The sequence below is a fragment of the Mirounga angustirostris genome, unplaced genomic scaffold (genome assembly GCF_029215605.1).
Source record: "Mirounga angustirostris isolate CCGP_5_RB_7025 unplaced genomic scaffold, mMirAng1.0.hap1 SCAF_15, whole genome shotgun sequence".
In the NCBI taxonomy this organism is placed as follows: domain Eukaryota; kingdom Metazoa; phylum Chordata; class Mammalia; order Carnivora; family Phocidae; genus Mirounga; species Mirounga angustirostris.
In genome coordinates this window covers 74,750,221-74,775,308 of record NW_026991723.1, presented here as the reverse complement: position 1 = coordinate 74,775,308, position 25,088 = coordinate 74,750,221, and the positions used below count along the sequence as shown (strand labels likewise).

The window sequence follows — 25,088 nt, the reverse complement described above, 5'->3', positions numbered from 1 at the left end:
GCTCCTGGGTGGCTCAGTCGGTTAAGTGTCTGCCTTCGGCTCAGGTGATGATCTCAGGGTCCTGGAATCGAGCCCCACATCAGGCTCTCTGCTCAGCGGGGAGTCTGCTTCTCCCTCTCCCTCTGTGCTCACTCGCTCTCTCTTCTCTCTCTCAAGTAAATAAATAAAATCTTAAAAAAATCCTATACCCATTAAGCAGTCATTCCCCATTTCTGACTCTGATTTGCCTATTTGGGACATTTCATATCAATGAATCATAATGACGTGGCCTTTGTGTCTGGTTCACTTAGCATAATGTTGTAGCATATCTCAGTAAATGCCTTTTTATGGCTGAATAATATTCTGATGTGTGGCTAAAGCACATTTGTCTGTCCATGCGCTGGTCAGTGGACACTCGGGTTGTCTCCATCTGTTTACATCTCGATGCAGCCTCTTTTTTTTTTTTTTTTAAGTTTTTGTTTATTTATTTGACAGAGAGACAGCGAGAGCAGGAACACAAGCAGGGGGAGTGGGAGAGGGAGAAGCAGGCTTCATGTGGAGCAGGGAGCCCAATGTGGGGCTCGATCCCAGGACCCCGGGACCATGACCTGAGCCGAAGGCAGACGCTTAACGACTGAGCCACCCAGGCGCCCCTCGATGCAGCCTCTTTCATCCCTTTCTCTGTATGCTTCTACACGATCGATATTACACGGCATGTACTATTGTGCATCCCATATTTTTCACTTGCATTTCCCCCACGCAATTAGGAACTTCCCAGAAGCACAATTTGTAATAGCTGCATGATAATATTCCATCCTGTGGCTGAATTATAATTTACCTAACTATTCCCTTGAAGTCAGCTGTTTAGTTGTTTCCAATAGAAATAAGGTTTTTAAAGGAGCAACAAATGAGAGAAACCTCAGAGGATTTTTCCAGAAAAGCTTAAACTGCCTCCAAGCCTATCTGTGCCAGCAGGCTGCTGAGCTCAGTGGGGGAATGGGAATGATTTATCCCGAATTACTAAGAGACATGGGTTGGACTGGGTGGTAAAATGAAGATTCTTCTCCAGAGTGGTAGAGCAGGCTTGCCAAGGGCCCAACGCATTCTTCCCCAGACCCCCAGATGCCGAGGGAGATGTTATGTCATGCCCCCCTTGCCCCATAATTTTTACTTTTCTTTTTAGGATTGTTTTTCTTTCTTTCCTCAACAATATGGCCTGCACATACAATCTTGAAAGCACAGAAAGCGAATAAAGAGCTTGAAATGAAAATTGCCTGCCTTATCTAACCTGAGAATGATTCCAGAATATCAAGGACTTGTTTTTAATCTCTGAATACGGTCTGGTTAACGCAATCAGGTTTTATTCTTTGGCAACTTAATTTCTCGAATTAGCAGAAAACCTTAGAGTTTGGCCTTTCCTAGGACATTTTCTTTGAGCATCTCCCAAATAAAAGGGAAAACACTTTTTCATTGAGATGTAACTGACATATAACATTGCGTACGTTTAAGGTGTACAATGTTTTAGGAAAAAAAAAATAATAAACTCGCCTGGACTTCACGACTCAGAGGCAGCTCCTTTGAACATTTTGGCAAATTCCTTCCCTGCTCCTTTAATACAGTTGAAGACCCCAAGAGATGGCAATGTTAAGATAATAGCTTAACACCTGGATTCAAAAGTAAAGCACATCCACTGGAGAAGATGTAGAAAATCCCGCACGTAAGGAAAAACCACTGCAACAATTTTGGTGTACACCCTTCCGGAGCGTTCCGCTCACACAGATAAAAGTAGTTCCATAAAACCGGGATCAGATTATTTGCTTTTCCTCACCCTCCGTGACGGTGGAGCATTAAGATTCTTCCGTGTCAAGAAGACCTTTGCAGAACAGTAGGCACAGAGTGGTGTTTACAGGATCTCGTTTTTGTTTTTTTTAGGAGAAGGGAAACATATTCATCGATCCCCAGTTACATAGATGGAGAGAAGTCCTGGGAGAATGCACAAGACACTGTCATTGATGATTACTTTTTAGTCTCAGTCTGAGGGCCTGAGATGGGGTTTTAAGGGTAGGGGGCTTTAGGGAGCATAATTTGTACAGTTTTTATATACCTCCCCCCCCCCGCTTTTTTTTTTTTACTGTTTGTTTCCACTATGTTTTTTACATTGGTTTTGTAATTTTTAAAAAGTTTCATTGGAAAAAATTGAAAATATTCTACAACACTGTTCTTTATGGTTTTATGCTCTCACTGTATAGATATGCCATATAGTATTTGATGGATTCCTGGACATTTAGGAGGGAATCTAAATTACTGTTATTATTTTTGGTAATTTTTTTGTTTTGCGTAGCCACGATGACTTTCTTGGGGTTAATTCCTAGACGTAAAGCTGCAAAGGTTTTGCACCGTTTGGTCAAATATTTCTTAGCAAGTTTGAACCCAAGGTGCCTCCAGCTGGCAAAGTGCCAGAAGCCCTGTTAACCCTTCCTCACCCAGCTGAGATGCTAGGAACCTCTTTAGTGTTCAGTTCTCTTTGGCTGAGTGCCTGCCCTGTTTCGAGTACCATCCGTGTAGTAGGCAGAATTAAGGGCCCCAAGGATGTCTGCATCCTAATCCCCAGAGCCTGTGACTATGTTGGGTTATATGACAAAGGGGAATTAAGATTGTTCATCAGCTGACCTTCAGCTAGAAGGGGGAGGGATCCTGGATTATCCAGGTGGGCCCGATGGAGTCACAAGCGTTCTTAAAAGTTGGGGAGGAAATCAGAAGAGAGAACCAGAGAGATGGCCGTGAGAGGAGGACTAGGCTGGAAGAGGCTGGCTCTGGAGATGGAGGAATGGGGACACCAGCCAAGGAATGGGGGTGGCCTCCAGAAGCTGGAAAAGGCAAGGAAATGGATTGTGCCCTTGAGCGTCCAGGAAGGAATGCAGCCCTGCTGACATCTTGATCTTAGCCCAGTGAAATCCATGTCGGACTTCACGAGAACTGTAGGATAATAAATTCGTGTGCTTTTAAGCCATTAACTTGGGGGTAATTTTTTCACCTATAATTTGTAAAGGAAACGAATACGGTGCATACTATATCCCTGACACCCAGCATCGTGCTGAACCTTAGGAGTTGCTTCATTCCCATCCAGATGGTTCAGTGTTTACTCATTTGCCCAATCTTACAAGACACAAAAAGTGGTCTTAGCATTGCCCCCATGTGTGCCCCTGTGCAAAGCAAACCTCCTAGGTGGAGTTTTTGCTATGTTTGCAGTTCCTTTTATCTCTAAACTGAGGGCTTGTAGGCAAAGGACTGTGTTACTTGGGTGATTTCTTTTTCTTTTTTTAAGATTTTTATTTATTTGAGAGAGAGAGCACGAGCAGGGGAGAAGGGTGGAGGGAGAGGGAGAAGCAGACTCCCCACTGAGCAGCGATCCTGATTCAGGACTTGATCCCAGGACCCTGGGATCATGACCTGAGCTGAAGACAGACGCTTAACCACCTGAGTCACCCACGCTCCCCTGTTTTTCTTCTGCTGCTGGGTTCTGTTATCCATTCGACATGGGTTCATTTGTTTCTGCTGGCATTCAGTAGGGTTTCCCCCATCTCTGTTGATTTAATTTTACTTTTTGAGTAACTGAAACATCAAAGCTATACCCAAAGAGGTATACTCAGGGTACCGCTTCTCCCCGCCACTTCCTTCCTACCTGTTCCCACCTGCTCCTGGGAAGTCACTAACTCAACCAGGCTGTGTTCTGTCCTTGTGTCTTTGTGCAAAAATAGGCAGATACCTACATACTTCCTTTCTTATCTGAAAGGTAGGATGCTACAGAGATTCTTTTGCACTTAAGTTTTTCCAGAATCGCTTGTCCTGGCAATCCCTGCCTGTCAGTGCCCAGAAATCTCGGTCATTGTTTTCCACGGCTGCGTAGCCTCCCCGCCCCACCCCACCCCTGCGCAGCTGCACCAGTGCCTCATGCAGCCCCTGTCCTCTGTACCTGCACTTAGGCTGTTTTCAGTGTTTCACAATGACAAACAACGCTGCAAGAATAACTATGCACATATGTATTTTCTTACTCTTGGAAGTGTACCTTCAGGGTAAATTTCTAGAAGTGGGATTTCTGGGTCAAGTGGTAAATACATCGATAGTTTGTTGACTGGTGCTCTGTTGCACTCCGTAAGTGTTGCTCCCCAGGGTTCCCCACAGCTCACCGGGCAGGTGCTGTCAGGTTTTTAACTGTTTCCAGTCCGATAAGGGAGAGATGGCGTTTTGTTTTTTTTTTTAAAGATTTTTATTTTATTTATTTATTTGACCAAGAGAGAGGTCAGGGGGAGCGGCAGGCAGAGGGAGAAGGAAAAGCAAGCTCCCCGTGGAGCAGGGAGCCCGATGCGGGGTTCGATCCCAGGACCCTGGGATCATGACCTGAGCCGAAGGCAGATGCTTAACTGACTGAGCCATCCAGGCGCCCCCAAGAGATGGTACCTTGATGTAGCTTTGCCTTGCAGTTTTCTTTATAAGTGATGTTAAACATCTTTTTTACATAGGACTAAGGACCACTTTTAATATCTGTAACTTGTTCATGTCTTTCATTATCCTTTTGCGATCAGAGTTTCGGATTTTTTCCCCCTAAAATTTAAGAATTCTTTATATATTAGGGCTAATTAGCCCTTTATCTATGATCTATATTACAGATGTTTTTTTCTCCCTGGTTGTCATTTTTTTTTTACTTCGCTTTTAAAGCATTTTTTCAGTGTAAAGGGCTTTTTTAAAATCATCATTTGGCTTACTTATCAATCCTTTTTTTTTGTGAAATCTGAGTTCTCTTTAGAAAACTTTTCCTTAATCCCAAAATAGAGAGGATTGTACCCATTTTTTTCCCCCTCTAATACCCCTAAGTACATTTTTCCCTGTAGATCTCTGATCTGTTTGGCATTTATTCTTGTGTAGGGTATGAGATACAGATTCAGTTTTATCTCTTTCCCAATGGCAACATAGTTATCCCTGTACTACGTATTAAAAGACCCAGCTTTGCCACGGAGGTATGCAATGTCACTTTTATCATATACTCCATCCCATGTGTCCGTGGGACTATTTCTGGTTTGTTCTCCTGTCTGTTTCTCTATTCATGAGTCCATGCCCCACCATCTGAATTATAGAGGCTTAGAGCAGACTTTAGTATCTGGCACGTCTTCTCATAGCCATTGTGTATCAGGGTTTTCATAGACATTTTTGCATTTTGATTTTTTTTTACTGTAAAAGTTAATAGACTCATCTTTAGAGCAATTTCAGATTAACAGAAAGACCGAGCAGAAAGTATGGAGCTCCCGTATGCGTCTTTCCCCCGCAGCCCTTCCCACAACCAGTCCCCCTATTATTAACATCTTAGGTGTGGCACACTTATTACCATGCTGAGACCAATATTGATGCGTTGCTATTTAAATTCCTAGTTTACTTTAGGGTGCACTCTTGGCGTTGTACACATTTTATGGGTTTTAACAAAGGTCTGATGTTACTCATCCACCATCAGAGTCTCATACCAGAAGAGTTCCACTGCCCGGAAAATCCCCCACGCTTCCCTTATCATCCCTCCCTCCTTCTCCGGACCCCTGGCAACTCTGATCTTTATTCTGTCTCCATAGTTAGCCTTTTCTGGAATGTTCTAGAGTTGGAATGTACAGTGCGTAGCCTTTTCACACGTAGTTATACTCACTAAAGATTCCTGCAGGCTTATTTTTTCACATGGACTTTTATATCAGCTTACCCAACAAAAGCTTGTTGGCATCTTCATTGGGATAATATTCAACTTTCAACTGAGCGAGAACTGACATCCTAGGGATGCTGAATCATTTCCAGGAACAGGAGAATTTTTTTCTCTCTGTCAAGTTCATTTTGAGTGTTTCAAGTTCTCATCACCTAGGTGTTTCACACTTCTTGTTACGTTTGTTTTTAAGTATCTCCTCTCTTCTGTTGTTACTATAAATGGGGCTTCTCCGGCCGGCACATCTTCTGGCTGGTCACTGCTCATGTGTGTGAAGGCTGTGGGCTTGAACTTGATAACTCTGATTCTTGCAGGTCTGCGGAGTGGCCCAAAGCAGGTGATGGGGCTGGGTCCTGCGAGGCCTTGGGCCTGTGACATCTCGAGTCCTCACCCCATGTTCTCTCTTCCAAAATGAGGGACTGAATAAGTGTGCACCATTTCCCAGAGTGTAATTCCAGCCGAAACCAAGTTGTGATTGGTGTTTTTACCTCTTTGCCTTCCATTTGATTGAAAAAAAAATGGACGTTCTTTCCCTGCTGCGGGGTACAGGGCCTGCTGCAAGCACCCAGCTCCCTACATGCCCTGGCCTTGTCAAACTCAACCTTTACAGAAATGGGAAATGTCTTCTGCCTGCCTGCAGAAACCGGAAAGGGCAAGGGGACGAGCCTCCTTGTGTGTATTTGCTCATCGTTCACTGAACTGTTTACTCATTTGTTCCCTGAGGCTGTCAGGCATTTATTGGGTGCCTCTCCCATGCCATGCAAGGCAGATGCAGCTCACAGGCCTTGAACTCAATGCTTTCGGCTCAGTACGACCGCAAGCCATGGTAAGAGCTGTGGGGCGTGCCTCCTGGCTCTCTCGGTGGGGACCAGGTATACCTGCCTTGGAGGGGGTGGTCAAAGAAGGCTTCTTGGAGGAAGTGTGAATTGAGCTGAGATCTGAAGGTCGAATAGGAGTTATCCAGGTAGAGAATGGAGGGAAAAATCTTTTGGGCAGAGAAACAGCATATGGAAAGGCCCTGAGGTGGCCAGAGGCTCCCTCTGTTCATAGAACTGAGAGATAACAAGTGCAGATGGATCAGAAAATGCTGGGGCAGAGAAGTGTGAGATGGATTAGCAAGGTAAGACCCCTCTCAGGCTAGATAAAGGATCTTAGAAGTCAGTGAGGAGTTTTAAGGAAGGTATGACAAGATCAGATTTGCAGTTTAAATTGATAACTTTGTGGGCGCCCGGGTGGCTCAGTTGGTTAAGCATCTGCCTTCCACTCAGGTCATGATCCCAGGGTCCTGGGATCAAGTCCCACATTGGGCTCCCTGCTCCACTGGGAGTCTGCTTTTCCCTCTCCCTCTGCCCCTCCCCTCTGCTCATGTTCTCTCTCTATCTCACTTTCTCTCAAATAAATACAGTCTTGAAAAAAAAAAATACAATTTAAATGATCCCTTTGCTACATAGGGAGGTATATTAGTTAGGGTTCTCTAGAGAAACAGAACCAAGAGGAGAGAGAGAGAGGTGGGTAGGTAGGTAGGTAGGTAGGTAGGTAGAGATGTAATTTATTATAAGAGTTGACCCATGTGATTCTGGAGACAGAGAAGTCCTACCATCTGCCATCTGCAAGCTGGAGACCCAGGAAATCTGGTGGTGTAATTCAGTTCAAGTCCAAAGGCCTGATCCAGGGGAGTTGATTATGTAAGTCCAAGTCTGAAGGCTCAAAAATCAGGGGCTGGTGATGTAAATCTTGGTCTGAGTCCTAAGGCCTGAGAACCAGCAGCTCCGCCTTCCAGGGGCAGGAGAAGATCGCTATCTCCACTTCAGCAGAGAGTGGATTCAGCCTTCCTATGCCTTCTTGTCCTCCTCAGGCCCTCAGTGGATTGGACACTGTTGCCCACATTGCTGAGGGCAAACTTCATTATTACTCAGCCAACCAATTCAGATGCTAATCTTTTCCTGAACACCCTCCCAGACACACCCAGAAAGAATGATTTCCCAGCTATGTGGGCATCTGTTAGCCCAGTCAAGCTGACACATAAAAATACCCAATTACCCATCAGAGGAGTGTGTTGGAGGGGATGCTGAGGGTGGGAGCAGGGAGGCGGGTTAGCAGCCATGACAGTGGTCCAGGCGAGGGTCTTCGGCGGCCAGGACCTGGGCGCAGGAGTGGAGATGGAGGGGAGTGAATGGATTAGAGAATATTTTGAAGGGGAAGATGATGGGCCTAGTAGGTTCGGAGGTTTGGGGATTGAGCCCTGGGATGGGAGCCCTGGAGAAGGTCAGCACCAGCGTGGAGAGCTGTCCTGTGCAATATGGCAGCCACCACGCTCAGGTGCCTATGGAAATGAAGCTAGTGTGAGTAGAGAAATGCATTTTTAATTTTATGTAAATTCTACATTCAGTTAATTTAGATTTTTTTTTTTAAAGATTTTTTTTTATTTATTTATTTGAGACAGAGAGAATGAGAGAGAGAGAGCACATGAGGGGAGGAGGGTCAGAGGGAGAAGCAAACTCCCCGCCGAGCAGGGAGCCCGATGCGGGACTCGATCCCGGGACTCCAGGATCATGACCTGAGCAGAAGGCAGTCGCTTAACCAACTGAGCCACCCAGGCGCCCTCAGTTAATTTAGATTTAAATGACAGTGGTTACTATATCAAACAGTACAGATAGAGAATATTTGCCTTATTGCAGGAAGTTCTTTTGGACAGCGCTGGTTTCAAATGCCTTTAAGTATCTCAGTGGAAATGTTAGGTGGACAAATGTAAGTCTAGGGCACAGAATAGCAGCTGGGCTAGGTTCAAATCCTGCTGTGCAGCTTGCTTGCTGGGTGTCCTTGGACAAGTGACTTCACCTCTCCAAGTCTCACTACCCTTACCTAGAAAATAGGATATTGCATTCCATGCCTTGTGTGGTGCTGCGTAAGCCTAGAGCTCAATTGTGGGGGGTAGCTGGCCCTGAGAGGCACTCAGTGGGGGTGGATCCCTGGTACTCCCCCTGGGTCTGACCTTTGTAATTGCTCTGATGTGTTTACTTGGGCGAAAGAACTCCGGAGCGGCTTCTCCACCCTAGCTCTGACTTTGATGCAGAGTAGGACCTTGTGCAGGTCCTTTCTCCTTTCTGGCCTCAGTTTTCCCACTGGTGATGTGGCTGTTAGAGCAGCCCCTCCCTGAGGGCTGGCCCACGTCCTGAAGGGAGTAAGCAAGTGCTGACAGCAGCTGAGCTAGTGTCTGAAGAAGGCACCAGAAGGAGGCGGGGGGACCTACCAGAAGTCAGCGTACATCGGCTTTGCCAGTGCTGTCCGTGGCATTTCTGGTGGGGTCCTGCCTTGTGAGAGCGCTAACCAGAGGCTGGTGTGAAGAGCCCACCCCTGGCCCGGCCCGGCCCGTTCCCCCAGCTTGCTTCAGAAACCTTACCATTTATCTTGGTCCTTTTTTTTTTTTTTTTTTTTTTTTAATATGGACAAGGTTTACTGACTTCTGAACTGTTGGAAAAAACTAATGTTGTCTCATTAAAATTGCATTGCTCACTTGTACCCAAAAAACCCCCCAAAAGCCTATTAAAGTTTCATACCTGACATGGAAGACTATTAAAGATTCATAATTGCAATAAAATCCTTTAGTAGAATTTGAATTTTCATGGTGGTAATGCTACAGTCAGGGGGGTCCTCGTTTGAAGCTACAAAAGCCATTTCAATAAAGGCTGGGGAAGGTGGTGAAGAAGGCCCTGAAAGTGCTTCCATGGAGGGGGGTCCTTGCCCAGCGGTTGGCACTGGGGCGCACGTCCCGAGGGGATGGTCTCCCAGCTCAGTGCGCGGATCAAGTTGTTGGCAGGATTCTCTCCTGAGTGACTCTGGGAAGGGAGCTCAGAGCTCCTGCCATCCTGCCACGGGTTCTTTTGGCTCATTTGTTTTCGGTTCCCTTCCCCAGGCAGGAACAGATCACCTACTGCGTGCATGACATGAAGCCCGGGGCTGAGAGATGGAAGACAGAAGGATAGACTGGTCTTTCTTAAAGGAGCTGTGACTGGCTCGAGCAGGGGCTTTGCAGGCTGAGAGAAAGAGGGCTAAATCCCAGCTCTGGTCGCTTCACTTCCTGGCCTCAGTATCCTCATCTGTAAAATGGGGTAACAGTATGTACCTCATAGATGTGGTCAAAATGTGACTCAGTGGAAGCTGAAGGCAGGGCCCAGGGAGGAGGCAGGTGAAAAGGTAGGGTATAGTTTTGAGAGTCTCAGAGGAGGGGGTCACTTCAGCCATGGAAGCATGGTTTCTCAAAAATGGCAGCTAACATTTATTGAGCACTTACTGGATGCTATAGATACTGTTTTCCCTGCTTTATATGTGTCCATTCAGTAAGTGTTCATTGAGCACCTACTATGTGCCAGATGCTGTTTTAGGGTTAGGAGAGCTTATTAAGTCATTCAATCCTGAAACCCACGAGGGTAGGCACTGATGCTGTCCCCATTTTCCAGGGAAGGTAACTGAGGCACAGAGAGGGTAGGGCAGTTACCCAAGGTCACACAGCTGGGATTAGACCCAGTGGGCAGACTCCTCTGTCTGTTCTCCTGACCGCACGCCTCATGCCCTGTCACTTATAGCATGCCCTGTGTCATTCTATAGCACTTGGTGGCCTTATTCCTGTTTTGAAGGAAGAAATGCTTAGAACAGTAAACTTGTTTTCCTTGGGTCTCTCAGGGAGGAAGAGGGGACCACCCATCGAGGTGGGTCACTCCCAAGCCTGCCAAGCCCTTTGGGCTGTCCAAGGGGCCTTCCCCTCGGTGCTCCTGTACCCGCCTCAGACCCAGAGGGCGGGAACTCCTGCTTCCTGGTGGTTGGCCAAGTTCAGGGGAAACCAGTGTCCTGTCCTTGTTGAGGTGTCTTTGTGCCCTCCTCAGAGTGTCCCACATCTGAGTCTGTCACTTGATGGGCTGTGGATGATGGAGGAGTCTTTCCTCTCCCTTAAAGTAAAGGGCGTTCCTGTGGTCCGCCCCCAGCTCCTCCATCGCTGGTAATAAATAGGGTGCCCGTGGTGACAAATAAAATAAAGCCACCTTTATTCGTTTATCCTTCTGTGTCCTCCCCACCGGCATCCTGTTTGCAAGCTGAGCACCATCAGACACTCGATCACGCTGCGTCTGTCTCTCCTTTCTCCAGGGGGTCGTGTCCTGTGAGCTCTGGGTGGCGTGGCTGTCTTCTTGCTCAGCTAGCCTCAGAGGCTGGGCTTTGCCGTGGCCTTGCTCTGTGGCCCTAGACACGTCCCCGTGCAGCCTGGGCCTCAGTATCCCCATCTGTAGGAGACTAGGGAAGACCCTGGCGGTCATAGCTTCATTGCCTTCCTACTTGTTGCCTTGTTTACCCACATCGTCTAACTCAGGGCTAGCTTCAGAGAAAGGAACAAACACATCGAACTCTTCGTCTTGGGGGAAAGAGCCCAATCAAGGCCTGTGAACATTGCCACCTCCAGCTGCACATTGCCCAGACCCGGGGAAGGGGGCAGGTGGGAGGTGGGGAGGATGGGTGTCTCCCTTGCCTTCACCATTTACTGAATGTCTCCTGTGAGCCAGCACATGCCCGGATAAAGGTGGCAACAGCGGGAAGGTTGTGCAAACAGCTGGGCTCAAATGCTGGCTCTGTTTTTCCCATCCTGTGTGACCTTGAGCGAGTCGCTTGACATCTCAGAACCAGTCCCCTCCGTTTGGAAGGGAAGCGAATGAAAAGCTGTCAGAAGCCTCTCATGTGCCGGTGGTCCTGTTGGATTCTCGTGGCCTCCTGGGCCCTGTTGGTAGCATCGAGCCCATTTTGCAGAGACAACACTGAGACCCAGAGTGTGCTCAAGAGCAGTGCAGGGCCACACCACTACTATTTTACGGTTGCCTGGCTTTGGAACCGGGGGGCTTCTTTGCTGCTGCACTGTAGGGACGGGACTCCACAACCCCGCGGGCCACACGGGGCTCTGAGCAGCCGGGGAGATGCCGGGCTTGTTTGAAGGGGCTTGTGGACTCTCAGTGGCGGTGAGCGTTCAGACCCCTGTTCTGGCGAGCAGGGGAGAGGACCGGACTCGGAGACGCGGGAGCATCTCAGACCAAGCCTGATGCTGTGGGCAGCTGCGTGGGGGCCCGAAGCCAGCCGTGTCTGGACCCTGGGTTTTATTTTTTATTTTATTTTATTTTTTTAAAGATTTTATTTATTTATTCATGAGAGATAGAGAGAGAGAGAGGCAGAGGCAGAGAGAGAAGCAGGCTCCCCGCGGAACAAGGAGCCCGATGCGGGACTCGATCCCAGGACCCTGGGATCATGACCTGAGCCGAAGGCAGACGCTTAACCGACTGAGCCACCCAGGCGTCCCTGGACCCTGGGTTTTAAAACAGACGCTGGAAGAAGAAGAAAGACAGAAGAAGATTGGAAGGAGATTGAGAAGACGGGCGCACGTACCCCCACTCGGGGGGTTCCCAAGCATGACTCCCATTGCACGCCCGTTCCGCAGGTGGGCTGCACACGAGCCCCACGCTGCCCCCCACAAATGCAGTAGAGATGTATTTATGCAGCAGGCGTGAAGGGAAACTATGAGGAGCACAGCAGCCTTGGGACTTCAGGGCCGTTACTGCTGAGCACGGGGCTGGAGTAAGTGGCGCAAGGGTAACTCACGCGATTGCGTAAATGACAGGTGCCCGGCTCCGGACCCAGGGAGAGGAACTGGAGTTTGGAAACCACTGTGCTAAACCAGTGCCCCCCCCAAAACAAACCCCATTGCCCCCCATGGTTACTGACACCGCACCCCAGGGTTGTCAGATTTAGCCAATCAAAATACAGGATGTCCTTTTTAAGTTCCAGATAAACAACGGATACTTATTTTAGGGTACCCATGTGCCGTGTGGTATTTGAGATGTTCTCTGCCAAGCCTCTCCGGAGGGCCAGGTGGCTGCTGGTGGAATTGGGTTGTCCATCCCCTGGCTTCCCCCCGCCTCCCCAGCCCCCAGGACCTGGAGGAGAGGCTCACGCCCAAAACGATGCCCTGGCAGATCAGGTCTCTCAGATGCTAGTTCCTTTAATTAAACTGCTGAGATGGAAATAAAGTGTGTGGGGTAGATTAAAATTGATTCCCTTAGCTTAACAAAAGCCAGAGCTCTTGAGAGAGATACTTAAGGAAGCGGAGCCCTTGAGCAGACGGGGAGTGCAGGCTGGGCTACAACCCGGAGCTGTGGGGGCCGCGGGGTGGGGGTGGCGGAGCGGGCTTGTGCCGGGCAGAGGGCAGGGGTGGAGGCCGTATCGTGACGTGGGTGCAAGGGGGCCCGGCAGGAGGTACCCTCCACCCTCAGGGAGGCCCACGTGCCCACGGAAGTTCTCCTGTGTCATGCATGGCCCTGCTGCTCCACACCGGGGAAAGCCAACCCGGAGAGAGGCCAGGACGGGGCTGCCGAGGCAAGATGAGAAGTGGCAAAATCCATACCTTAATGCATAAGCACTTATGGAGCCCTGGCTGTGTGCCAGGCCCAGAACCAGGGGGTTGGGGCTCGTCTCAGGCTCTTCCCAAGGAGGCCAGCTGGGGCCGCCGAAGTTCCCAGGAGCCTGGGTTCTCAACAAGGGGGCTCAAAGAGGCGGAAGGAGACAGAATTGTAGGTATTGCTGGTAGCACTGGGAAACAGATGCTGATGACTGGAGACATTTGGAGGAGGACAATCCTGGGCCAGCACCCTATTTTTACACCTGAGGAAACTGAGGCACAAAAGCTTTTGGGGGGTTCACTTGAGCTCACATGGCACAGAAGTAGCAGAGTCAGGACTTGAACCCAGGTCTGATGTCTTTGAAACCCTTAACCTCCTGGATTGTTGGGGGCGGGGCGTGTCATTGAGGTTTTGAAGCAGGAAAGGATGTCATGTAAACAAGAAGTTGAGGGAAAGTTAATCAGGTGCCAGGTCTGAGGCCGGTTTAGAAGTTAATGCAAGGAGGAGATGCTCTCTCAGGAACCTCCGTGTGAGGAGGAGGAGACCCAGTTTGGGGGGCCCCTGGGGGTGGAGGGAGGAGAAGATTGGGTGAGACCTGTTGAAGTGTTACCCGGGGAATAAAGACGGAGTTGATGATGGGGCGAGTTTTCAGATGTGGGTGCTGCGGGCAGGGCTAGGGAGCGATGGCAGGATGATGGCTTTGAACATGCTGGGTTTGAAGCAATGCCATGTGTCCCCAGGCAGAGCTCCTGACGACAGCTCAGTAGGAGAAAGCAGGAGGGCCTTGGGGCCATGCTGACCTGGGTCTGTCTCCTGGCTGTCCTCTTCACTGGCTCTGTGACCGCCAACTATTAACCTCTCTGAACCTCTGTTTTCTCTCTGGTGGAGTGGAGAGCAAGGATACCTCCTTTGCGGGATGTTGAGGATATCAAATAAGGAAAAAATATGTGTAAAGGAATGAACAAGGTACTTGGCACACAGCGTCCGGTAAAAGGCGGCTTGAAATTTGGGGCCCCAGGCTGTTGTCATGTTCTGGTCCCCAGTGGGCTGCAGCGGAGATGGTCCTGGTGCAAGGAACAGGTGTCTGACTTTTCATTCATGTGAGGGATTTTTGTTGAATTCCCACTGTGTGCCAGGCCCTGGAGACACAGTGTGGGAAAACCCAATTACAGCGCAAACTGGAGCCCACTCTCGAGTACAGGAGGCATGAGAGCGGAGTGGGGCTGTCTCGCCCAGCATGGCATCCTGGCACAGAGCGAGGCACCTGCTAGGTGTGCAGTCCATGTTGTACGGGCTCATGGAGGCAAAGATGCCGCGGGACTTCTCAGAGCACATCCAAACTGGTGCAGAGGGGAGACGCAAAGTCTGTGTCTGCATCTGCTTTCTGTCCTGGAAACTCCCCCACCTACAGGCCAGGCCTTAAAGGAAAGACGAGAAAGTGGGGACCAGGGTTCTGATTCTCCATCTCATCAACACATCTTCTTTTATCTTCTCTTTCTTCCAAATTCCTCCGTGGCTCACCTTTTCCAAGTTCTGCTTTGAAAAATGCTGGGAAAACCCCCTGGGGCTTGATCCTGAGCCATCAGCAGGCTGGGAAGCTGGGGAGAAGGAAAAGCAGGCAGGGACGATTGGCATTTTGAGGGTGCCCTGCAAGGCCGTGGTGGGGAACAGCCCTGGGCAGCCCCTTCCCCGCCGCGGGCTTAGCGCCCCCTCCAGGAAGAGCAAGGAAGAGAAGCAGTGGACCCTCCGAGTGGAACTGCAATGGGAGTCTGTCAGAGGCCCCATCCCACTCTGAGGCATCGTCCTTCTAGCCTCTTGGATTCTGTCACAGGTTTATTTTTATGGGAAGGCTACTTTTTTCCTTTTGTTTTTTAATCCTTTCACTAAAAAAAAAAAAAAATATTTTTACATAACAAAACTGCCTACTTGTTGCAAGAATCCAGGCGATATGTTATTGCTTTAATGGGAGGCTAGTTTTCTCACTTATTGCTTCTTTCTTGAGTAAATTAATATGTTATTTGTATTTTAAGGAAATACGTGCATGCTTGAGGTAAAAATTTCAACCCTGTAGAAGCGTAAAAGGGAAATAATGGCAGCATGCCTTCACGTCTCTCACCTCGTCCTCCCGCCTCTGCCACCCCTAACCAGGCCTCTGGGATTGCTGTTGTAGCCTAGATAAGGGGACCCTTGGGGAATCTTATTGTAGACACACCTCTCTAAACCACTGCTAGGTTGAGGGGAGGTGGCCCTTTTTAGTAACAGGAGCATGAGCTCAGGTTTAGGATTGGAAGGTTGGCTCTACCATTGACTTGCTGTGTGACCCTCAGGCATCCACATAACCTCTCTGAGCCTCAGTGACCTCCTGAGCAGGCTGGGATCAGGGCTCTGAAGCCCCGGGCATGAGTCGGTGTCCTGCAAGCAGCCCAGGTGACTGTGTCATTTGGTGGTCTCGGCAGGTTGGGGACCAGATTCTGGAGGTGAATGGGCGGAGCTTTCTCAACATCCTGCACGACGAGGCGGTCAAGCTGCTCAAGTCTTCGCAGCACCTCATCCTGACGGTGAAGGACGTCGGGAGGCTGCCCCACGCCCGCACCACTGTGGACGAGACCAAGTGGATTGCCAGTTCCCGGATTGGGGACACCAGCACGAACTCGGCAGGGTCTGATTGCACTCCTCACTCTGATCTGTAACAATCCTGAGAGTCTGGGGTCCCTATCCCAGGGTCCTTTGCAGTTGCGGGCATGACCTTGGGCACATCCCTTCTCCTCTCCTGGCCTGTTTCCCATGGAAAGCCGAACTGCATCATCTCGGGCAAATCACTTAACTTAATCTTGGGCCCTTAGTTGCTTTGTCTGAAAAGTGGGGATCATCACCCCTGCCTCCATCCACCTCTGGGAATGAGGACCCTGTGAGTTACCTGAGGAAAAGGGTCTTGGAAGTCATAAAGTGACTATAGTTGCTGATAGTGTCACGTGTTGCCTTTGGATTTCCAACAGGAGTCTCAGCCTGGCTGTGGCCTCCCAGGCCAGATCCACTCACAGCATCTCTCTCCCTTCCTTTCCTCCTCCTCTCCTGCCTCCCTTCCTTTTCGCCAGCGCAGTATCATAAATTAGTTAGCTACCAACTTTTTAAAAAGCATCAGGTTTCCCATGGAAAAAAAAAAAAACAACTCGATTTCTGGCTGCTTCTTTAAAATAAGGAGTTCTGGTGGCTTGAGCGCATGTTTTTTCATGAGATTAGACTGGAACTGAGCTGCACCTGTGAGTTGCCTCTCTGGGTCTCCAGTTTGCCCCTGTCTTCCCCCCTCCCTAGGGTTGGCCTGACCCTGAGGCCATGGGTTGTCTCCTGTCCTTGTGTTACCTGCCTGGTCCTGTAGGGTTGGAAATGAGTCAGGAGTCCACCTTGCTCGGCTGAGAAGCGCTGCCCACAGGGTCGATTGGGAGGCCAGAGCTGCTCGGCTGTCCAGGGGGTCACATCCCCTTGAGCAGCCCCAGCGGGTGGAGGCCAGGGCTCCCTCCTCCCGCTCCAAATCAGCCTCTTCCTTGCTCGTGCCTATCCGAACTGCTCAGTCAGGCAGCTGAACACAGTTGTCTTTCTCCATAGGTTTCCTGGGGATCTTCCCACGGAAGGGACAAACAAGGTAGGGCGCTCCCCATCCATGGCTATCTTTGGCTTCTTCATGCATCCCTTGGGGGGTGGGGTGCTCCAGGCCTGGCAGGGTGTGCAGCCATCCACATGCATGCTCTCATTTCATTTGGGCAGTCTGCTGACTGTCCGTCCATCCTCCCTTCCGCACATGTCTGTGAGCACCACCAGGTTCTGGGCGACACCCCAGGGCCCAGGGAAGATGGCGCTGAACAGACCGATCAGATCCCTGCCCTCATGGAGATTATACCAAGTGAAGGAGACACACAGAAAAAAAACCTGCCCATATATCTAATCACAGAAGATGTTCAGTGCCATCGGGCCAGGTGCTGGGTAGCATGAGAGAGAGGAACAGATGGGACATCTGATTTAGGCGGGGTGAGAGGCAGAGGGGAGGGCGAAGGCTCTCTGAGTTGGTGACACGATGCTTGGGCTGTGCACTGAATGTTAAATAGAAGTAGCCACATCGGCGTCTGGTGCAGGGGCAGGACGGGATGGTCTAGTCGGAGGGCGCAGCCCGTGCCAGAGCCCCGCGGTGGCAAGGAGAGCACGAGGGGGTGTGGTGAGCGAACAGGAGGTGGGAACAGAGTGACAACAAGCCCGGTCACTGGATCACACGGGGCTTTGTCGGCCGCCGAAGAGGTTTGGCTTCTAACTGAAAATAGTGGGATACCATGGAAGGGCTTAAGCAGGGGAGCAAGACGAGGGGATGTCTGTTTTTACAAGATCATTTCAGCAGCTCTGCGTAGGTGATGGGGGAGGCAGAGGGGATAAGAGGGGACACCGGTGGCATCTTAGCCACAGCTCCGGATGATGCCAGAGGCAGTGGCAGAGAGGGGAAGGGGCTGTAGGCACATCTGCGCCCTATCTCAGAAGTAAAGTTACCATTATCCCCGATTTACCGAGGGAGATCCTGAAACCCGGAGAATAAATTGGAAACCATAATAAAACCGCTCAACTCTGAACAATTAGAGCTGAGATGACATGGACCGGTGCTGTGTAGGGCATGGAGCCCTTTGCAACTGCAGGAGGCCGCACAGTCTGAGAAGGGACCCATAACCTCTCCTGCAGGTGCACCATGCAGGCCGAGGCCACAGAGGACCCCCACCCCCACCCCCGCACTGTGGTCACTGGCGTGGCCCGGCCACGTGGCCCCAGAGCTGTTCAGAATTCCCGGCCCCCTGTCTTCCTGTCTTTCAGCTGGGGTTCTACAAGGGGCCCGCGGGCTCCCAGGTGACGCTGAGCAGCCTGGGGAACCAGACACGCCTGCTGCTGGAGGAGAAGGCGCGCCACCTGCTGACGGAGCAGGAGTGCGCCACCATGGCCTACTACCTGGAGGAATACCGCGGCGGCAGCATCTCTGTGGAGGCCCTGGCCATGGCCCTGTTTGAGCTGCTCAACACCCACGGCAAGGTGACCGGAGCCCCTCGTCCGGCAAGGCAGCGGCTCCCGAGGGCTCTGCCTCCTCCCTGCCTCCCTCTGTCCCCCACTCCTTTCCTGAGAACCGGCAAAGAAATCAGGTGGAATGGCCCTGGGGAGAGACTAGTGACCGAGGTGGCGCCCCTTGTCCCAGGGAAGGCAGCCCACAGACTGCTGGGGAAATAGTCGGTTAAAGTCCCCTGTGATGCGGGCCCTAACGAAGTAGCTGTTGATGCTGAGCATGCATTTAGAATCATCTGGATTGCTCTTCAAAAGCGATGCCCGGGCCCCGCCCCAGGCTGGTTAACTCCACACACATCTGTGGATGGGAGCCTGCCCCAAGCCCCCAGGTGCTGCCAGCTTTGAGAACCCTGCTCTAGAGGAGGTCTGGGGTCCAGAAGCTGCATAAAGAAAGACGTGATTAAACCCCCAGAGGAGTGGTTGCGTGTGGGGAGGTTTAACAGACGAGACGCGATTTGGAGAGAAGTAGGGAAGGGCATTCCAGGTGGGAGGGACAGCCGCGGGCTTCCTGGCGTGTTGTGCGTGCTTGCTAAGATGCCAGTGAGGTGAGAGGGAAGCTGGTGTCAGATGAGGCTGGCCCAGCGTCCAGGCCATGGTGCTTGGACTCCTCCTAGGACAGTGGGGAGCCACAGGGGGTTAAGGAGGGAGAGGCCAGCGGTCAAGTTTGCATGCAGGTCATTTGGAGTAGCAGGGGATGGGTCTCCCCCCTGAGTGCCCTGTTTGTCCCCATCCCCAGTTCTCGCTCCTGTCTGAGGTGAGAGGCACCATCTTCCCCCAAGACCTGGACCGCTTCGACCACCTGGTGCTGAGGCGGGAGATCGAGTCCATGAAGGCACGGCAGCCCCCAGGCCCCAGGGCCGGGGACACCTACTCCATGGTCTCCTACAGCGACATGGGCTCATCGACAGGCAGCCATGGCACCTCCACCACCGTGAGCTCGGCCAGGGTGAGCTGCCCCTGCCCCATCCCTGGCTTGATGGCCAGGGGGTGGGGCGTCAAGATCGTGGCTTTGCAGTGAGACGGATCTAGGCGTGAACCTCAGCCCCACCCCTTACCAGCTCTGTCCCTCGCCTTTCTGAGCTTCCAGTTCTTCCCTTGGAAAAACCTCATCGGCGTTGCAGGCCTGATGCGTGCCCAGCAAGGCACTAGGAGACAGCTAGTGACCAAGACGGATGTGGCCCTGCCTCTTGGGCTCGCAGTCTGCCAGGGGGATGGGGGGGGGAGGGGGGGGAGGGGGGGTGGGGGGGTGGGCAGGCTCAGGAAGAAAGGTGAAAAATACAGGTAATGAGACAAATAGAAAACATAGTAACATTCCGTGGCAGGATCCCACCAGAAGCCATGGCCCTGCCTTCATGGGCGTCACCGTGATGGGCTCTTAGCCGAGACACACCCTCTTGTCTTTGGAGTCCACCTGGACTTTCTCCCAGCCTCCCCAGCCTCCCCATGCGGTCCATCCTGGGTTTTGCCCCTCAGATGCTCAGAGGCACATTAACCCCAGGGGACCTTTGCAAGGAAGGAGCAAAGGAAATGCCTTGCTGCTTGGTATGGGAACCTGTTACCCCGTCCGTGTGGCAGGAAGAGCCGGGGCTGGAGGTCAGGAGAGCTGGCGTGGCTCACGCTCTCCTCTCCTGTCTTTAGATCACTCATCACCACTCTCCTGTGGAAAGGGCGGGGGAGAGCCGCATTTGTCAAGCCCTGCTGCTCCCAGACGCTGAATTGGGCGATCTTACACGTGGAATCTCAGTAGACTTGGGACAGATGCAGTCAGTTGTCCTGCTGGAGGAGCAGAGCTCCGGGGCTGTGGCGACGTCCACGGTTGCAGGCCGGTGGTTAGTGGGCACAGATAGTCGCGACCAGCAGGAGACAGCCCTGGGGCAGTGCCCTTTCCTTTGCCGTCTGCTTTGGTTTCTTCTTAGCTCTGGGGATCTGAGTTTCTGGGGCACTTCTATGCCTCTGCCTTCCACCCCTACCATTCTGAGTCACCGTCCTCCCCAGGAGTCCTTGTCCCCGCCTTGGGGCGGGAGTCGGGGGGGTCGGGCAGCGGCCAGGCAGTCCTCTAGGGCTCTGGCTGTGGTAGAGGTAATGTGACACTTCGGGACGAGCAGGTCTCTTCTGGGGCAGGGAAGAGGGCGTTGCCCACCTGGGCCTGCGTGTTTGGCTCTGTGCATGTGCTCAGATGTGGCACGCAGGTGGTGAGCTGACTTGGGTTGCAGGGACCTGGCCCGAGGGGCCAGTTCTCTCTGGGTCCGGCTCCACTGAGATTGGCCTTGGTAATGCCCATGTGGGGCTGCAGGAGCCGTGAGCCACTGCTCTGAGACCTGGGGGACTGCAGGTCCCTTTAGAATCGGGGATGAGAGATCCGGTGGGGGGGATGGGGTGTGTTTTAGCCTGGGAGGCAGGACCTTTATGTTTAACCCCTGGCTTCTCTGGGCCTCAGTTTCCCCGTGAGTAGAATGGCCCAAAGTCTTTGCCCGAGGTTCTGATGGCAGTCAGGGTAATGATTATGTCCAGCCCAGCACTGGCCTGCCGTGACCTTGCCCAGCCCAGGGATCTCCCCCAAACCTGAGAAGTGCTGGCCCCCACCAGTCTCGGCCCTATGCTTCACTGGCCAGTGCCTCAGTTTCCCCACCTGCACTTGGGCAGCGGTGCTGCTATGCCCAGCTTGTTGGGAGAATTAAATGAGGAGTAACCTGCCTATTGGTGCCAGCATCCCAGAAATACCGTCCAGACCCCGAGGGCAGGTGAAGCCTCTGCTCTCACTGACTTCCCCGAACCTGGCTGGAGAAAACCACCTTGAGGATTTGCAGCCGGGGCCTTGCAGACACCTGGAGGCTTCTGGAAAGCACTAGGTTGAGGCTTTGCTACCCTCCTTCACTCTTTTCCTGCCTCTGGCACCCTCACACGCACAGCCTGGGGCTCCATCCCTCAGACTCAGAGCTTCGCTGTCGGCACAAGGCTTGGGCCTCTCTTTAATGCAGGTTTTCTCTGATCCAGTCTTTTGAACAAGGTCCTCCTTCAGGCTCTGCCTTCCATTAGCAGGTGTGACCTTGGACAAGTCACTTCTCTTCCCCGGGCCTCCCATTTTTCCATCTGCCAAATGGGAGTGATGATCCCAGCCTCGCCTGCTGGCAAGTCCCAGGCTTTCCTTCAAGGAGGCAGTCATCATGAAGGACGGCTGGTTGTGGCAACAGGACCTTTACTTCATCCCTCCTTTATGCTCGCCCCAAGCGTCTAGAGGAAACAGAAAAGGGATCTTGGAGAATCGTGCTCACTTTGCCTTTCTGTGTGTGTGTGCATGCGTGCATGTTTGGCAGAGGGGTGGCTGCTACACCCGCCCCATCCCTAATATTTATTCGATGTATTTTTCTTTTTGCCTTTTGCCCACCCTTCCTCCCCAGGAGCGGCTGCTGTGGCTTATAGACCTGATGGAGGTACCGTCCTTCCTGCCGGGCGGGGCCGTGGGAGTCCCTTAGCCAGGGTGGAGGTAGGGGGCCGTGGCCTTTCTGCCACCCCCTTATGTCTGCGCCCAGCCCTGGTGGGAACTGGGATGCTTCTTGGTGCTCACTGTCCCTCCTGTTGGCCAGTCCATCAGGTTTCCTCAGGCTCTGGGGTGAGAATTCTCTCCGCTTAACCCTCAGCCCTACCACTTCCTTGCTGTGTGACCTCAGAAAGGGATTTTACCTCTCTCAGCTCAGTTTTAGGATCTGACAGATGAGGATGACAATTTCTGCACTGTGGAGCTGTTGAGAGACCTCTTGTCTTTTCACATGCTATAAACTCTGTCTGGAGTGTTCTCTTTCCCACTTCACATGGCCTGGCTGTCTCCTACGTGTGCATCAGCCCTACGCTCACATGCCACCTCTTCCCAGAAGGCTTCCCTGATTCTCTGACTTCCCTATGCTCCTCTAGCCCCCTGGGTGTCCCATTGTCCTGACTCTTGTCTCATTATATTCTAATAACATGTACCAGCCTAGCTAGCTACTCCCCTGACCACAGCAGCGATTGTGTCTAGAGTCACCAATGACTCTCCAGTCCCTAGTGTCTGGCCCAGAGCCTGGCCCATAGGAGCAACTGGGGCCTTTCCTAATAATCATCATTGTTGGCATTTGTCAAGAGGTCTTCGTGGCATTGTGATAATGCTTTCCAGTTGTGTCTTCTTTGACCTTCCCAGTAGCTAGGAGTGGCAGGTACCGCCACGATCCCCACTGCACAGAGGAGAAAACCAAAGTCAGAGAGAGAAGCGACTTGGTCCAGGTCACTCAACTAGTGAGTGGTGGAGTCAGGATTCGGTATTCATCTGCTCACCACCAAGTGCCAGGCACTGGTCTGCGACCCCAGCACGGGTCCATGAGCTTTCACTGCAATGATGCTGGACCCCCAAATCTGGATGGACAATAATCCAAAGCATTTCTTTCTTGTGACCCAAATCCTGTCCCTCATGGAGCTCACCTGCTTTCCTGTCTCTGCTCAAACGCCTGTCACCTGGCTCTCACCTCTTCCTGGGTTTGTCTTCCCTGGTAAACAGGAGGGACCGGGGACCAGACAGGGACAACGTCTTTCTCCCATCTGTATGCCCAGTGCCTGCCCAGGCTCTGGAAGTGACTTGGGGCCCAGGAAATGTGGAGCAGAAACTGAAATGAATCCGCCCGCCCTGGCTACTCAGGATTATCTTCTAACATCCCAGCCTTCTAACCCTCTACCTCCCACATGGTAGGCAAATGTCCTTTGCTCTGGCGTTTGGACGGGCAGAGCGGCAGGCAGCTGGCTCACGTGATCCAGATGCCCCAGACAGTGGCCCCAAATGGAGCCAGTTTCCATTTAGCCCAAATTCGGCAGGCCACGCTGTGCAGTTAGCGATCACAGGTTAAGCGTGGCTCATTCTGCAGCCGTTTTCCCTTAAACCAGACAGAATCGATCAGAGGAGATCAGATGCAGCCTTCCGCCATTGACAAATTGTGTTTCTTTTCCATTTGTCTAATGAGAGCCAGCCCTGGGAATTTTTCCTGCCTCCCAACAATGTCATTCCTTCCCATACGGATGTCAGCTGGGAGAGCTTAGCAGAAGCACGGCCTGCCTGCCATTTCTTGAGTTCTTCAGGTGGTACAAGCCAGCCGGGGGCAGAGGGGCTTGAGTGCACAGGCTGGGGAGTCCCGCAGACCGGGGCTGGCTGTCCCCAAGTGCTAGCCCTGTCACCTTGGGCAGGTGACTGAAGCTTTTGGAACCTCAGTTTCCACATCTGTACACTAGCCGATAAGACCAGTCATCTGTGGGTTGTCGTGAAAATTCAGTGAGCTCGGGAGTGGACTTGCAGGCGTGGAGTACTTGGGAGCCTATTCTTCTGACACTAAAGGCTGGCATAGGGCACTGCGGGGGATTGTGGGGGAAAGGGGGTTGTAGAGGCCAAGGCCAGCCTTCTACCTACGAAGCAGGTGTCGTTGAGGTCAGGGGTGACTGCTGGGACGGCCCCACCTTCACCTCAGCCCCTTTCCACCTGGAATAGAGAGGTTTGCACTCCAAGCCTCTCGTGCGTCTGGAAGGGGGCACCCTGGGCCCACCGAAGGATGCTGGGTCCGGGGCCCTGCCTCTAAAAGCCTTACTGTCCCTGTCCCCAAGCTGTAAGGTGAGAAGTGGGTGCTGGCCCAGCATGGCTGTCAGCGCTTTGCTCCCCTGTGGCCTCTACGCTTTCCTCCTCATCTGAGGAGGAAAAATCTGGGGCGAAAGGAGGGTGGAGAAGCTCAGGCCTGCGTCAGGCCCTTCCGGCTGCAGGGACCCCTAGTGAAGGTAGCTCTTCGCAGAAACAGGGAGCAAACGATCAGAGGACCTTTTCCCACCTCCCGTGTTGTGACTGGATGGGTTTAGAGAGTCCTCTGCTGGGCGAGCCCTCCCGCAGTGGGGGAGCAGGAAGGAGCCCAACTATTGGCTCATTCATCAGCCAGTCCTGTGACAAGCACTCACTGAGCACCCCAAACACCCCCACCCCCCTATCCCGGGCTCTGAGATGACCGCACCTGCTGCCAGGAGGCTTAGCAAGTCCTGTCGGGAGGGCAGCCTCAGATCAAATCACCTACATAATTCACGCCCTGAGAAGTGGGTCGAGGACTCAGGCCCTGACCAATGCAGGCCGTCAGGGAGGAGATGCTTGAGCTGAGATCTAAAGTCATTGGCATCAACCGGGCAATCCACAAGGCAAGGAGCTGAGGGGGCCAGATCGGCATGTGCAAAGGCCCTGAGCTCAAGGTTTGTGGACCCTGGAAGGAACTGTGGGAGGTCAGGAGGGCCAGAATGCCAGGGGTGAAAGGGAGAGGATACAGGATTAGTAGCAGGAGGCGCCAGGGACTCGGGCATTAATCCTGAAACCGTGGAACGCCACTGAGGGTCTTCAGGCAGAAAGTGACATGATCTTGTCTGCATCTTTTAAGATGCTTCCCCTGTGTGTGGAGAGAGCTCAGGGGCGCGGGTGGATGGGGTGACTCGGCGGGGCCACTGCTGCGGTCCGGGCATGCAGGTCTGTCGTCGGGCAGACTGGCCCTGCAGCCCCTGTCCCAGGAAGCTGCTTGGTGCCCAGATCGGGGCACGGCACGGCTGGAGTTCGTTTTTCTGCTTGAGTAGAACAGCCCATTTCCCCCTAAGAGGCCTCAGCACGAGCGCCCCGCATCCTCAGAACCATAAATTCCTCAGAGGCTTCAGTGAGCCTCAGGGTGTCTGAAATAAGCAACAGTCCTCGCTGCCAGCCCTTTGCGGTGCATCTGCCTCCCCGTGTGGGGACTTGGGGGAGTGCTGGAAGCTGTTTCCAGCAAACAGAACCAAGTCCACAGAGGCCAGCCCTGCTCCTCCGGAGCCTGCAGTCCCCGGGGTATAAAACA

The 25,088-nt window shown here is 52.2% G+C and overlaps 1 protein-coding gene across 5 annotated transcripts in view; it reads left to right on the top strand.

The window, feature by feature from the left end:
• WHRN (whirlin) overlaps positions 1–25,088 on the top strand; it is a 90,799-nt gene that overhangs the window by 54,268 nt on the left and 11,443 nt on the right. For all 5 annotated transcript variants that reach the window (XM_064580143.1, XM_064580142.1, XM_064580141.1 and 2 more), the window contains exons 4-7: positions 15,597–15,799; positions 16,744–16,780; positions 17,986–18,198; positions 18,962–19,171. In XM_064580143.1, the coding sequence (XP_064436213.1) occupies positions 15,597–15,799; positions 16,744–16,780; positions 17,986–18,198; positions 18,962–19,171 (663 nt within the window). The remainder of the gene's footprint in view (positions 1–15,596; positions 15,800–16,743; positions 16,781–17,985; positions 18,199–18,961; positions 19,172–25,088) is intronic.